The following is a 14828-nucleotide window of genomic DNA, read 5'->3' on the forward strand; positions in this document are numbered from 1 at the left end:
TATTAAAGAGCTTAACCGAGTCCGGATGGACCCATAAAATATTGCTCAGTGTTTCAGTGCGGGAAGAACTCTGTGGGTATACAAGTATATGCCTTTAACCAAACACTTCATCAGATGTTGCATCTTTGCTCTTAGACCCCGACTAGACCGCTTCAATCTAAAACGTGCATTGTAAATATTTTTGATGGTTGTAGTCGTCAGTTGCCGCCTCTTCTTCAATGTCGACATGATATTCCTCGGAAGCACCATATTTTCAGTTAGTTCACGCACCAATTCCTTCTCGTCCGGTCGAAGCCGGTCAACATATTTATGACCTTGGAAATGTTGAGTCATCTCATGATTGTGTTCCTCGTTGACAACATTTTAACTCCATTGCCTGTTGCTCAATAGATAACTCTTCACTTTAGATGGACAACCGCACTTCAACGTTGTCTTCTATTCTCGTTATTTGTGGATGTACCCCTATATTCACTGCTTCTTTGACATCCAAACGCAACATCCCTTTCTACCATTCCCCCCATCATCAGACTTTGCAATCACAGCAACAAATCCTAACTTTACAACTAAATCGAGAACCCATGAAAGCATCTGTTCACGGTGACCAAACTTCGTTTTTGTTGTGCACTCGATGCGAAAATCAACCTTAGTAGGAGCCACACAACCTTAGGTAGTTCGCCGGCCGGCTTTGCATCAACATTACGTTGTTCTTCGACCTTAGGTTGTTTGACTAACTTAATATCAACCTCATGTCTATCCTCTTTGCTTGGGTTTGAATCAACCATAACAATTAGTTAAAAAAATCATTAAAAAAAAAAGGTCTGAGTTATTTGCTAACTATGTTAGGGATGACAATTTGACCAATACCCAATGGCCACCCTAAAAAAATACCCATAACGGGTAGGGTAAAAACCCGCATTTTGGGTATGGGCACGGGTAATTACCTGCAAAAATGAACGGGTATGGGTGCGGTTACGGGTACCTTAGTACCCACCCCGCCCCATACCCGCATAATATATATTTTTTTATTTTATATATATTATTATATAATTACATATGTATATCAATATTAAAAAATACAACACTATTAAATTATTACACATTTTTAATAAAAAAGTTTATTTATAACATAATATAAACACAACGTAAATATGTCAACAAAGAAATGAACTTTAACATGAGGTTAGTAAAATTTTTGTTTATAATTTTGATGAGTCAGCATTAAAATCTTTAAAAAATAATTAATTATATTAAAACAATATGATATTTTATAATTGATCGATTTATTTTTAGTAAAATTACGGGTAACGAGTACGGGTATGGGTACCTAGGTACCCATAGGGTATGGGGACTGGTACAAAGGTTGTTATCCACGCGGGTACGGGTATTTTTTCAAACTGCGGGTATGGAAATAGATACTATATTACCCCTACCCATACCCTATCCATTGTCATCCCTAAACTACGTTAGCATTTTATATAGAGAACTGAACCAGCTTTATGTGTTTGACTTGATTCAAATGGATTCAAATGAAAAACTCAAGAAATCGAATGAGGAAAGTTTTAGAGTAAAATTATCTTTGCATTCAACTCGATGTGATGTCTGTGGAGCTCCTTAATGTGATTTCAGAACACGGTTTTTGAAGGGTTTGGAGAGGGAAAACAAAAGTTGGTGAAAGTGTATAATTGGTGACGGCATTTTATGGGTGACCAAACAGTCACATCTTTTTCGCATCCTAGAAAGTGGGAAGGTTATTATGATAATTTCAGGGGGTGCATGAGAATTTATGGGGGCGCAAAAAGTAAATCTCATATAACTTATGGTATATTAATGTATGAAATACAAAACATAAAGAAACCATTATGGTTATAAAGGATTTACAAAATTAATAAAAAAGAATAGTTTGGAAAAAAGAATACACGGGAAATAGGTTTCCATCTTTTATTTGAAATCTTTGATGATCTTCGCATGAATCAGTTAAACTGTGGAAGAATTCTTCATCAAACAAACAATCCTGTTCTTTGATTGCTCAAAAACAATAAAATGTACCATATTCTAAGAAATAGCATATTTCGGCGATACAGCCTTGATTTCCATAGTCCATTCACTTATTCCTATATTTAATGTATTTCAGACTCCACTTGTTCCAATCTCCATATAACTGCCATAAAACGAAAAAATTATAAGCATAGTAATCTGGAGTTCCAAATTATTAGGGTAACATAACATCTTAGTCCTGTTAACTACCTAATCATTGACTGTCTGGGCAAATCTAACATCTTGCAATTTACATTTCATGGCAAACTAGTTGTCCAATAGCCTTTTTCTTAACCTCAATATTAGCAGGATAATTTTATAATAAATTTACAAAAATTTAAAAGTTCTACAAAATCCAATTTAACATATAAGGTGCATGTAGGAAACCTTGATCAGTCACAAACTTTTTAGCATAACCATGAGCGTTTAATAGAGATATGCTTCTTCATGAAGCAGTCCCAGGATTAATGATAGAATTGATGAATTGAGAAAGCAGTTAATTAAGGTTCAAAACATCATGGCAGAGATAGGCTGGAATTAGTTAGGACTCTGGTAGAGAGTAGAGATTGGCACTCTTTTATTGCCTGGGTTATTTAGTTTTCTTCTTTCTCCTGTATTCATCGTTTTATTCTAGAAGCCTGAAAATCAGCATCAATCCAGGCTTATTTTTTTCTTACAGTTAAGAGGGCATTTATCCTAAACTATACGATTTTACCGGCTTTATCAATAAATTTACCAAATATTTCGTGAATTATATTATTCCACTGAAAGGGTTTGTGGGGCATTATGATGTCAAGAGGGACCTACCTTACGGGATGAAAATGAGTACTTCTTGATCGAATTACCTACAAAAACCATTACACAACATGACCAGAAATCGAAAACCCAATGAAGAGAATCAAAACTAGGATGTTAACGTGGCAGGGATTATGCGGGGAGTATTTTACTATTCCTTTCTCCACCATCTAAAATGAGGTACATACATATGTAAAGGAGGGATATGAGGCGAAAGAAGTAAGGCGAAGAGAATCAACTGTACTTTAGCATTTTACAGCCTTTCAGCTGGGGCGAGGAGGGCTAAATCTCTTTAGGAGATTAGTTCTGAGATTGCAGGAGAAACTCCTTCAGAAGTTGTGAACACTTCGCAGTAAAAAATGATACATAAAAAATATCCAATGAGCATCTAGACGAACTGTTTCTGCTCCTCCTTTCATTTATATGTACCAAAGAAAAACAAACGAAAAAGAAGAGCTAAAAACTTCGAGATAGGTTTGGTTAAAAGAATATAAGTAATAATTCAGATGTGTACCTTGTACTGTGCATAGTCTGAAAGGATGAAAATACAGCAATTAGAAGAATTTGTTGTTTAGTAAGGTCCACTTCAATCATGTTTGAACTTTGAACAAGCCGTCAGCTCAACATTTTGTTCATGAAGACAAGGAATAATATCAGCATAGATAGTTCCAGCATAAACTTTGGACCCGCCGTGTATTCAAGAATTTGCTGCCACCTGTAAGTTCAACCAGTAGATAGCTGCTGATAAAGCCTGTTATCCATTTTGGATCTACATTACAACAAGATTTCACTCGAAAACAAAAATAAATAAATAAATAAATAACACAACTAAACTATAGAAAACTAAGTGCTACAAGTTTCGTTAATTAACTTCTTAATGATAAAATTTATCTATTGCATATTAATTTTTCAAAAGATCTTCCGTTTATCTACTTCATAAATACTGTGAAAAATAGGAAGAATAATTTTTCTGAATGTGCTTGAGTTGCTTTTGCACTCAACACCAAGCTTTGTTTATAAAGTTGGTAGTTACAATAGTAATAAATGAGAATATGCAATTTACAAGGGAGTAATTAAGCTAACACAATTTCCTAAGATACATTGAACTTAATCTTCTTGTTGTACAATGAACCTTGGCTTCTTGGAAAGTGTAGAATTAATATATTTTAATTTCCAACAAATAATTGCAAGTTATATAAAGACTTTTTCGCAAGAATTTTAAACTTATTTTAATTGTGAAGCTCCCATAAACTACAAGCTAAACCAAACTAGACCTACATTTGGTATTTGGATCTTTTGATTCATATCGATAGACAAGTATTTCAATGCAGTCACTGGAATATGTAAACATAATGAACATGTATCCCCAACTCTGTTTCCACAAATGGCTATAGGTTTAATGAATAAACAACGCTTTGCAATATATTTTTTAGTTGGATAGTGTTTTAACTCACTGTACTCTACAATAGTAGGTCAGTACTAATGGCTTGCCATATTCAAAAGCTATGCAACCATCAAACCTTAGTTGGACATAGGCCAAATAAAACTAGCACTATCTACTAGGAATTAAGATAAAGGGCTTACCAATTTCTGTCAAGTGTTGAACTATTTCCCTCGTTTATTTCCTCCTTTGCAAATTCTTCAAGTATAGCACGTTGTCGTTCATTGATTGCACTAAAACACGAAGAGTGGACCAAAAGTAAATTGGTGCAAATCATAATTAGCGATAATCAGGCTCATACTAATGTATTAAGGAAAAATGGTTTTAACTTGATACAAATATCAATTTATTATGCACAAAAATATATATATATATATATATATATATATATATATATATATATATATATATATATATATATATATATAGATATATATATATATATCCAACATTGGAATTGTAGAAGGGTATTAAACCACCATAAACAGTAACATCTATGAAATTGTAAAATGGTATTAAACGGCACCAAAAGTGCGCAGAATAGCTTGACCAATTACTTAATTTCCTTTTATATTTATGGCTAATGTAAGTAGCACACGGCTAACAGGAAAAATGAGGGCCAATTATAAGTAACATTCTCTTGATGTCATAAATTCAGCCAACATTCTGTTAGTAAGCCACCTATTAGACATGTCTATGTCAGGCGGAGGCCCAAATTAAATTAGGCCCAATTGTAATTATTAGTATGTATTGTGTTTAAATAGAATAAGGATGACTCATAATAGACATTCGGTTGTCATTTGGTTTGATTTGGGAGAGACTAGGCTCTCTAATACCTAGAGGAGTGGTTATTTATGTCAGTTTCTGTCTTTGTACTACCTCCGGTCCTTATTATAAGAAGAAGTTAGCTTTTTAGATTCATAGAATGTTGGATGTATCTGGTCCATATTATTGACTAGATACATACAACATTCTATGAATCTAAAAAGTTAACTTCTTCTTATAATAAGGACCGGAAGGAGTATTACAATTTCTATAATTGTGTAGCAGTTGTAATTTGTGTAACTTCCCTGTGTAGTAAATAACTGCCAGGCTATCAATAAAGTGTGCAGAATTCATATTCACTCTTATTCCTATTTATCCCTTGTATATTCTGCCTCTAACACATTCATAAGGAGTTGAGATCAGAACAACATTCTTAGTGTTGAGAAGTCCCGCATTAGATGAGATGTGACCTGAACATATGTTTATAAGTGGTAGGTAGTCTTCGCCTTACAAGACAGTTTTGTAAGGGTTGTGTTACTCCCAACCCAAATTCTAAGATGCTATAGGAGCTTATACCATTTGTTTGGTCACATGCTATCTGGTCAATCAGGTCACGCTCCAGATGTTCAGTCCTGGGTGTGAGGGGAAGTCCCACATTGGATGAGATATGTTATAAACATGTGCTTATAAGTAGTTAAGTAGTTCTTACCTTACAAGCAGGTTTTATAAGGGTTGAGTTAAGCCCAACCAAAATCTAAGAATAGGGAAGTGCATTTCTTTGCTTCTTTACCATGATAAATAACAATGTTTTTTGAAGTTATAGAATTAATCATTAAGGTATAGATTACTGAAATGAAATACTTAAGAATAACAAAATTGATGTTGATATGATAGGTTGGATGTTATTATTAACAAAAGATAAAATACTAAAAATTATTTATAAAAATATCATACCTTTAACTAATACATCGGAAAACAAATCATGATGTACAAGAAAATACTAATTCAAAGAGATAATATAAAATACTCTACCAAATTTACAACAAAATTTATGATGTAGAAAGATATGTATTTAGATTTCTAACAAAGTTAACAAAAGAATAACCTACATGGGAAAGTTTACACGGAAGCGCACATACTGATCCCCATTGAGTACAAAAAACCCATGTTTTGGCAGTCCTGCATCAACAACCATAGTAAATAATATACTTATCCAGTATGATGAGACAAAACGACAATAAACTTGTGCAAAACTGTCAAGATAAAGGATTCTTCATTTAACCTTTGCCTCTAAATACTAGCAGCTGTCCTGGTTGAACACCCTTTGGTATCTGAGTAATCATAATTGCACAGAGTTAGATAAAATAGGTCAACACAAGCAATCTTGCCACAAATAAAATAATTCTATGGCGATCATAGGAAATAGCTACTTATAAGACTAGAAAAACGCAAGAGAATATATGAAATAGAAATTTTTGTAATACTTGAGTGATTTGCAGTCAACAGATCATCAGTTTATACACTCTGAGCAGTAAATATAATTTACATTTTCAAGGAAATTAATAATATTGATACTTCCTGCGTGCAAATGATACTACCTAGTACCTAGGTAGATGGCTAACTATATACATGAATATATTTGATACAACTCAAAACTAACATTAATTCCAATTCAATCATTTGTTAATATATGTACTACAACTCCAAAACTAACATTATCGAGCTACAACTTTCACTACATATGCAACGTGTTTGGTTGAAGACAACAGTATCAAGAATTAAAGTTTAGCAAGATAAATTAAACTGTCATACCCATTTGTGAGAATAAATGTTGCTGTTGCACATTAACTCCAATTCAAATTATTTGTGACAGACAAAACGTAAACCATTTCATTCATGACAAGATTCTACCCAGAAAAATCCCATCATTTGTAAATTTTAAGGATCAACCAGCAATTATTTCCCTTAGTTAAAGCTTTTATGGATTTGAGATTAACATTCATACAAAACAAGTAGGCATGGGCATGGCAATGGGGCGGGGACGGGTTTTGCCCTCCCCAAACCCAAACCCATAAAGTTCGGGTTTCCCCAAACCCATCCCAAATTCGAGCGGGGATAAAAATGATAACCCCAAACCCATACCCAACGGGGATCGGGTATCCCCATTGGGTTTCGGGTATCCCCATTACGCCTCTTTCCACATGAATTTAGATTATATTTTAGTATTTTTTATTAAAAAAAAAAGTTAAATGTCCAAAATTATTTTCTCTCAACAATATTTTTTTAAATAAAGAAAAAAAAAATAGAGAAAATGGTTTGTTTAATACTCAAATTAAAATAAAAAATATATGAACGTAATTTAAGAGATTGTTTAAGTGTTTCTAATTTAAAAGAGGTGAAATCTAATTTTTAGTATAAGCGGGGCGGGTTCGGGGACGAGTTCGGGGTGGGTATCAATGTACCCATTACCCGCCCAAAACCCATCTTTTGAAATCGGGGAAAACCCAAACCCAAACTCAGTCAACTCGGGTTTCCCCCGTCAAAGCGGGTATGGTTTCGGTGGGTACCCGCGGGTATGGGTTTTATTGCCATGCCTAAAAACAAGTTGAATGCATAATGACATTAGTGTCTTCTTGAGATAAAGTGCTGATATTCGTTGTAAATAGCTCAGGCCAAATATAGAGAATACGACACAAATTATATGCTATCGGCATTTAGTTTAGTCAATCACTAAAACTAAGATTTTAATTGTGTATAAGTCACACATCAGAAAAACTTACACTCCCACAAACATTTCTACACAATTATAAATAGGGAAACAGAAGGAAAAAACTGACAGTGTAAATCTTGTCTTACCTTTACTTGCATCTTCCCTGATAAGGTAGGCACCTCAACTTCGCCACCAAGAATAGCCTGTAAAAATTAAAACTTACCGCTATTAATAACACAAACATAGAATTAGATATGATATCAAGGGGATACAAGTGATAGAACAGGTTCAGAATATAGAAGAAATTCGTGTGTTGATAAAAAGGTACTTACACTCCAGGTATTCAAGAGACCTGGTGCTCTTCTACTCTAAGCCCAGCCCACTAGAAAATCAAAGAAACTCACTCTTTCCTTCCATCTACTATATATAGTGCCTTATCTCCCAGGCCTAACCAACTGACTTACTAACTAAATAATTAAGAGGTTACAATCAACAAGCAATATCACGAGAGAGGGAATCTAACATAAGACTGACTAAAATTGCCTCCCTTGCATGTCATTCGCACAAATTTGTCCCCTCAGCCTAGCAGTTAAATTGTTGACTGCACTAGGCAGCAAAAAGTTGTTTTCTCGGTGATCCTCCATTGTAGGCAAAACATTAAGGATGCTTCGATCTTTCCTATCTTTAATCAGATGATAGATGGAAAGTACTAAGAGTTGTTTGGGTGAAGAGCCAGGTGAGTATGAGAATCTCACCTGTGTAAAGCTAATATTAGATTCCACATAGATATCTGCCCCATCCCTCGCAAAGACTGGATCCTCGACCACCTATTTCAACGGGAAAAAATGATGCTCTAGTAAGAGTAAGTATAACACATAATAACCAGGTCAACAAACATATTATACAAGTAGAGCCGAAAACCTATTTTCATGTTTTAAACAGCGGTATATAACCTTCTGCACGAGATATACTACTACGCAGTATATAATCGCAACAGAAATATTACGCGAGATATACTACTATGTATTAAAAGTGATGTCTCCATGCACATGAACAACATGGATCTTATATAACAAGAATAAATGAGACAGTTCTCTGTCAGACAAATATGGAGAAGGAAACGTTTAATGAATTGTCCTAAGCATGACAAAATAATTGCATGCACCGATGAGTCTAATGAGTATATTTCCCTTTAATAATACAAAGATTGGTTGAAACTAGTAAAAATTCAAAAGCCAACAGGTATGCACAAGTATGTGAACTACAGCAAATAAAATGGAAAAACTATGCCTTTATTTTAATGTATAAACTTCCATGTCGACCACCACTTCCAGCAGCATTCCCACCTTCTGGCACATGGATTGTATCTGCTGAATCCACGCCTACCAGTTCATTGAAAACTATGATAAGATTTAACAGAAAAACTCCACCTTTTTTTTTTCTACGAAAGCATAAAAAATGTATGACAGATAGTCAACCAAATCTAGGCAGGATAATTCAGCAGCATAAATAAAACTTTCCATTTCTAAAATATTCTATGTTAATTTATAACAATTACAACTTAATAATAGGGACCAAAAATTGAGTAAGAAGGATAAAAAATAGGTTGAGTTGTTGATACTCTGGTGGCAAAGAGTTTCCAATATCAATAAATAGCTGCCACCACAATAATCAAATATTTATTCCACACTGATCAAATATATTAATGAGCTGCCAAGGTACAATTACAGGTAATTTCATGCTTGCATTATAAACCAACCTGCTGGTATCGTAACTTTAACCTCTTTAATCCCTTCAGTAACCCCAGATCCTCCACATGACAAACAAAACTCCTGCACAAAATCGATACACAATAAATATTTATACAGAGCACCAAGCCACCAACCTCAAGAGTACTTGATGTGAAATATATGGAGGACCTTAATGATGCGGCCAGATCCTTTACAAGTAATGCATGTTGATGTAAATGGAGGGATGGTAACCTGGAAGAATATCATGATAACAAGGGTAAAAGAAAGTATTAATACTCAAAAACTCCTATACCACAAAAAGAAATCATCGCATGCATGAATCGAAACCTATTATATATATAGGGGGCATATCAAGTGAGAGTAGTAGTTATTGTGAGAGATGAGAGGACAGTATTAACCGCCAGATCAAAATCAACGATCAAGATTAAACCTGTAAATCAATGAAGCGTGTGTTCACTGATCACACAATTATTTCTCTCTCACAAAGACCTGTGTCTGTTCTATTTCCGTTTCTCTGCTCTCCATTCTCCCTAATTATCTCAAGTCTAAAACTACCATGGTTGCACTTTGCGTCAAATCAAAATTGGAATGCAAATAAATCTAAACAAACAGCATGTCAAACAATCCCAATTGATCAAGCCACAATCTATATTTTACGTTTTTCCCAAATAAAAAATGTAAGAATCTATGTTCTTCTACCAAATAATTTATGAATAATAAGTCAAAATAAACATACTGATTGCAGAGCAACGTTTTGAAACTAAATAGGGATTTGGAACAAAAGGGGAACAGTGTGACCTAAGCAAATGGAAAAGCAAAAATGAAAGATCCTATTTTTAATTTTTGGTTAATTCATGGATAAAGAAAAGAAATTCGATGTCGATTGAAACACAATGAAGATGTAAGTTGCAGAACTGATTTCAATGTCGATTGAAACACAAAGAAGATGTAAGTGGGATATGCGATGAAATTGGAGAAGAAAGGGAAAATAATAGTGTGCATGCGTTGATCTTAACAAAGTTAATTTATTTTAATCCAACGGCTGTGAATGGATCCTCTCATCTCTCACAGTAACTACTCCTCTCATTTGATATGCATATATATATATATATATATATATATATATATATATATATATATATATATATATATATATATATATATATATATATATATATATATATAATGTTTCAATGCACTTACTCGACCTAAGCCCCTGCATGTTGGACAAACTGTTGGGGTAGCATTTTGTGGATATCCTTGTCCATCTGGTTTGATACAAAGAAAATTATTAGCAAAAAAAAGGATGATCATTATGCCGAGGGAAACACCAAAGGTTTTGGCTCACTTCACTACAAACAGATGTCACAATTGACAACACTGTATACATCAGGTGGCACATACTTTTAATTATTTCCCAAAGAATTCGATTCATTATTAATATTTGTGCATCATAGACTAAACTCTCCAATTAGGAAAGGGTGAGGGGGAAGGAAGAAAAGCTCCCCTATATTGTAATGCAGACACAGCTCAGGCCTAGGCTCTACCATTTACAAATGGTTTCAAAAGATAACTGATGGTTACTACTAATCAGCTGGCGCTTTTCTATTGTGATACACAGATAGGTAACTGTAAAACATTAACAAAATAAAACATAGGTTTTATTTAACCCCCACCCCACGGCCAAGCGAAGAACGGTTCGGGCCTAAAGCTCTTGTTACAATGAAATATACACAGATTTTTTGTCACCTTCTTTTGCAACCAAAATATGCAGAGACTATTTTACCATTTCCTAACACAATAATAAAACATGCACTTCCAATATATATAAATTTCTCCCCAAGACTTTCACAATTCCAAAAAACATATATTAGCTTTACTCACAGCAATTATCACAGGGAACTGCCGCATCAAATGACACATGTTTGGTGCATCCTCTAGCGGCTTCTGAGAAAGTAAGTGATAATTCCACCTATTGGCAAAGTAGTATAAATGGTTAAGCTTGAAAAAGTAGGAACCTAATTCAAACAACTACAGAGAAACAAGGGTTAAGTTAACCTCTATATTTGACTTGAACTGAGTTGTTGCTTCTTCAAATATCTGTCACGACAAAAAAGATTATGAGATTTCTTAGAAGAATACTTAAATGAAAAGAATAAAATATGAGAAAAAAACTTACCTCAGAGAATACTTTATGAAATGAATCTGAAAAATGAGTACGATAAGCATTTCTAAATCTTTCTGCATCATCATAATTGTCACTATATTCCATGTTCCCAGAACCATTAGCACGTATCTTCAATTGAAAAAGTAGTTCATGAAAGACGGCGATAGAAAAATGTTAGTGAATTTTACATCTGAAATAGGAATGAAGGAATGCAACGAATTACAGAAATTTTGAATGGTCTTGATCTACCTTGTCATACTCTGCCCTCTTTTTAGAGTCTCTCAATGTCTGAAAATAAAGAAGAAAAAATAAGGGAAAACACATAAAACAGCAAGTGAAAATCTCATTCTGTTAGTTAGTTTAGACAATAACCAAGGGAGGGATATTGATGAATGAAAATGTTAGGAAAAATACCTCATAAGCTTCTCTTATATCTTGAAATTTCTTCTTTGCTGATGGATTATTCTTATTCGCGTCTGGATGGTACTTTTTAGCAAGCTGCACAAGGTAGAAAAGTGTGACAATACAGTATACACTGTACACTAAAGGAATGCCTTTAATTTTCATATATCAATGTCAAAGGAGTTTGACGACAACAAAATTTAAGAATGCAAAACAAAATGCTCAAGAGTTTTGGACAACTGTTTTTAGTATGATCTAAGCTTCGAGAAAAGTTTGCCAGATTAAAATTAAATTGCAGAAAAGAAAAAAATACTTCTACAAGCCATACAGTACTCCTGCTAACATTATTGTGGGAAATTATTAAGTCACTGCATACTAGGATTTACTTATTTTGATTAAATTGATTTTTGGATAAAAGAATTCATTAACATGGAGAGAATCGGAATATATAATTACTATAAATTTGGAGCCCAAATGATATCCTAAAATAAAGGGGGGGAAACAAAGAAAAAGCAAAACATCAGTGCATTCTGCTATCCCGTCATTGTGTTTTTAGCATCGGCCCCTCCGGCTCACTGTCTAGAATTGGTAACACAGGTTTGCCACTTAATAATAATATGGAAAAATGAAGTAAGCATTGGCTGTAGTTTTCCTAGAGTTCAATTAAAAAAGAAAACTACAATAAACTATAAAAGACATTGCAATCGATGCTTTTCTCACACAAAATGAGGAAAACAGACACACACAACCTCATAGACATGAGTCATACATATTTTTCATTTATTTATTCTAGTAGTACAAACTAGAGTATATATATTACACCCTCCGTGACAATATATAAGCAAAAGTCACCTTTCTAGGTTCATTGCATATTTAATGTATCCGGTCTATATTATAGGACAAATACACTAAATATGCAATGAACCTAAAAAATTAATTTTTGCTTATATATTGTCACGGAGGGAGTATCTTTTTATGTGAGAGTTAAAAGAGTAAATTGTTGCCATTTAATTTAATCATAAAGGCACGTGACTTTTCAAGTGGAAATATAAAAACTGTGTGTGTGTGTGTGTGTGTGTGTGTCTGTGTAGTGCTCAATCAAACAAAACAACTACGATTTCCGTAGCATTACGGTTACACTTGTACTGAGAGACAACTGTGAGTACAATCAATCATCTAATTTTCATTGCTATAACTCCTACCAATAAAATGAGAATGAAATTTCCAATGAACTCCATCATTAATCTACTCTAACAAGCATAATTTTGATCAATCAATCCTACAAATCAAGAGGTCCCCAGCAATCACTCACCAAGTGAAATGCCTTCTTTATCTCATCCCGACTAGCATTTTCAGCAACACCAAGCATCTGATAATAGTTTCGTTCAGTGCAAGAAGAATATGCTGCAGGAACAACACAATCATAATGAAAAAACAACAAAAAAATCTCGATAGTATATTTAAGCAACATATATAACTATAAACAAGGTTATTCATGTTTCACACAAAACCTGAAGCGTAAGCATAACGATATCTGAATGGAATTCTCGGAATTAGATATTCCTCCCTTTTCGTGTCAAAATTGCAACCAAACAAACCTAATATACATAAAAAAATTAATTTAATTAAAAAACCAAAAAAAAAAAAAAAAAAAAAACTTAACTTACCTCGTGAAAGTAATAACGATCGATGAGAGGAGAAGGATTTTCCGAATGAATCTCGTTCTGATGCAACGGATGAAAGAAAATGGCGCCGATACTGCATTGGAAAAATTGATGAAGTGAGAAAGAGGAACCATTAGAATTGGTTTTGAAAGGTTTTAGGTTTTATGTTGAATCACTCACCGGCGTTAACCACGTGAACCTTCTCATTCGGGGAAAGTGATGATAAAGAATGAATATAATGAATGATATAGCTGCAAAATTGAGATGAAGTTTATATATTATATCTCCGTTTGGTTTGTAGTTTCCGGTGGCGCGGCTGATAGATCTTCGGTTTCGGGGTTTTAGAACGCTGGGTTCGGGTCTTTTGAAGAAAACGACGTGTGCTGAGGCTTCAAGAGCATCAGAGTACACATCACTTATTTATTTATTATTTTTTAATAATAGTACTTAATAATAAGTATTCAATTGTTTCAAACCAACACTTCTTGAAAAGTTCTAAATCGTCTCACTAATAACTCTCTATCTCAACAATAATACTACGTCTTTATAAGTAGATTTCACAAAAATGTACTATTATAATAAGAAGAGAGACTACCTATTTGAGAAACAGTACCTATTAGATAATCAATGAGTTTGCTTTAATGGTAGTACTTAATAAGTACTTATATAAGTACCTAATAGGTAGGTACTACCATTGGAGATGGTCTAAGAATGTAATTTAGCGGGGTCTCCACCGTACTTCTTGGAATTTTGTAATGTTTTTTTTATGGACTTTTATTTGGACAAGTTTTTTTACACTTTAAAAAATAAAAATAATCAGGAAGAAAGTATTTTATTAATTTTATTTTAAAATAAGCTATTAGACATATGCATTGTTTTAGTGTCATTTTTTTTGTTTTTATCACAAAAAAAGGTTTTTTATATTTTTTAATTTTAAAAAAAAAATTGTTTTGTAACGAAAATAACTGTTTCCTTGTGTTTATCACAGAAAAAATAGTGACCATGGCACTATATATAAGTTTGGTTCTAAACTATTTTTTTTTTTTTTTAAGAAGTCAACTAAAATATATTATTAAACTAGTTTAAACACACATGCATT

The 14828-nt window shown here is 33.5% G+C and overlaps 1 protein-coding gene across 8 annotated transcripts; it reads right to left on the reverse strand.

The window, feature by feature from the left end:
• Positions 1-1832: 1832 nt before the first annotated feature.
• LOC123897016 (chaperone protein dnaJ 1, mitochondrial) lies at positions 1833-14149 on the reverse strand. Of its 8 annotated transcripts, none has more exons than XM_045947505.1 (21): positions 13910-14125; positions 13733-13823; positions 13577-13663; positions 13378-13469; positions 12078-12161; positions 11913-11951; positions 11676-11792; positions 11555-11596; positions 11381-11468; positions 10700-10764; positions 9665-9727; positions 9505-9577; positions 9036-9127; positions 8501-8572; positions 7892-7948; positions 6318-6366; positions 6145-6214; positions 4414-4503; positions 3344-3580; positions 2842-2879; positions 1833-2158 (listed from the first exon to the last, which is right to left on the reverse strand). In XM_045947505.1, the coding sequence occupies exons 1-19, from the start codon at positions 13934-13936 to the stop codon at positions 3553-3555; spliced, it is 1326 nt and encodes a 441-aa protein (XP_045803461.1). In that variant the 5' UTR covers positions 13937-14125; the 3' UTR covers positions 1833-2158; positions 2842-2879; positions 3344-3552. The 8 variants fall into 8 exon arrangements, with proteins under 8 accessions (XP_045803461.1, XP_045803455.1, XP_045803456.1 ...); XM_045947499.1 differs by having other exon boundaries at positions 3344-3544; positions 13910-14124; XM_045947500.1 differs by lacking the exon at positions 2842-2879 and having other exon boundaries at positions 3344-3544; positions 13910-14149.
• Positions 14150-14828: the final 679 nt, after the last annotated feature.

Source organism: Trifolium pratense, linkage group LG7 (assembly GCF_020283565.1).
Source record: "Trifolium pratense cultivar HEN17-A07 linkage group LG7, ARS_RC_1.1, whole genome shotgun sequence".
NCBI classification, from domain to species: domain Eukaryota; kingdom Viridiplantae; phylum Streptophyta; class Magnoliopsida; order Fabales; family Fabaceae; genus Trifolium; species Trifolium pratense.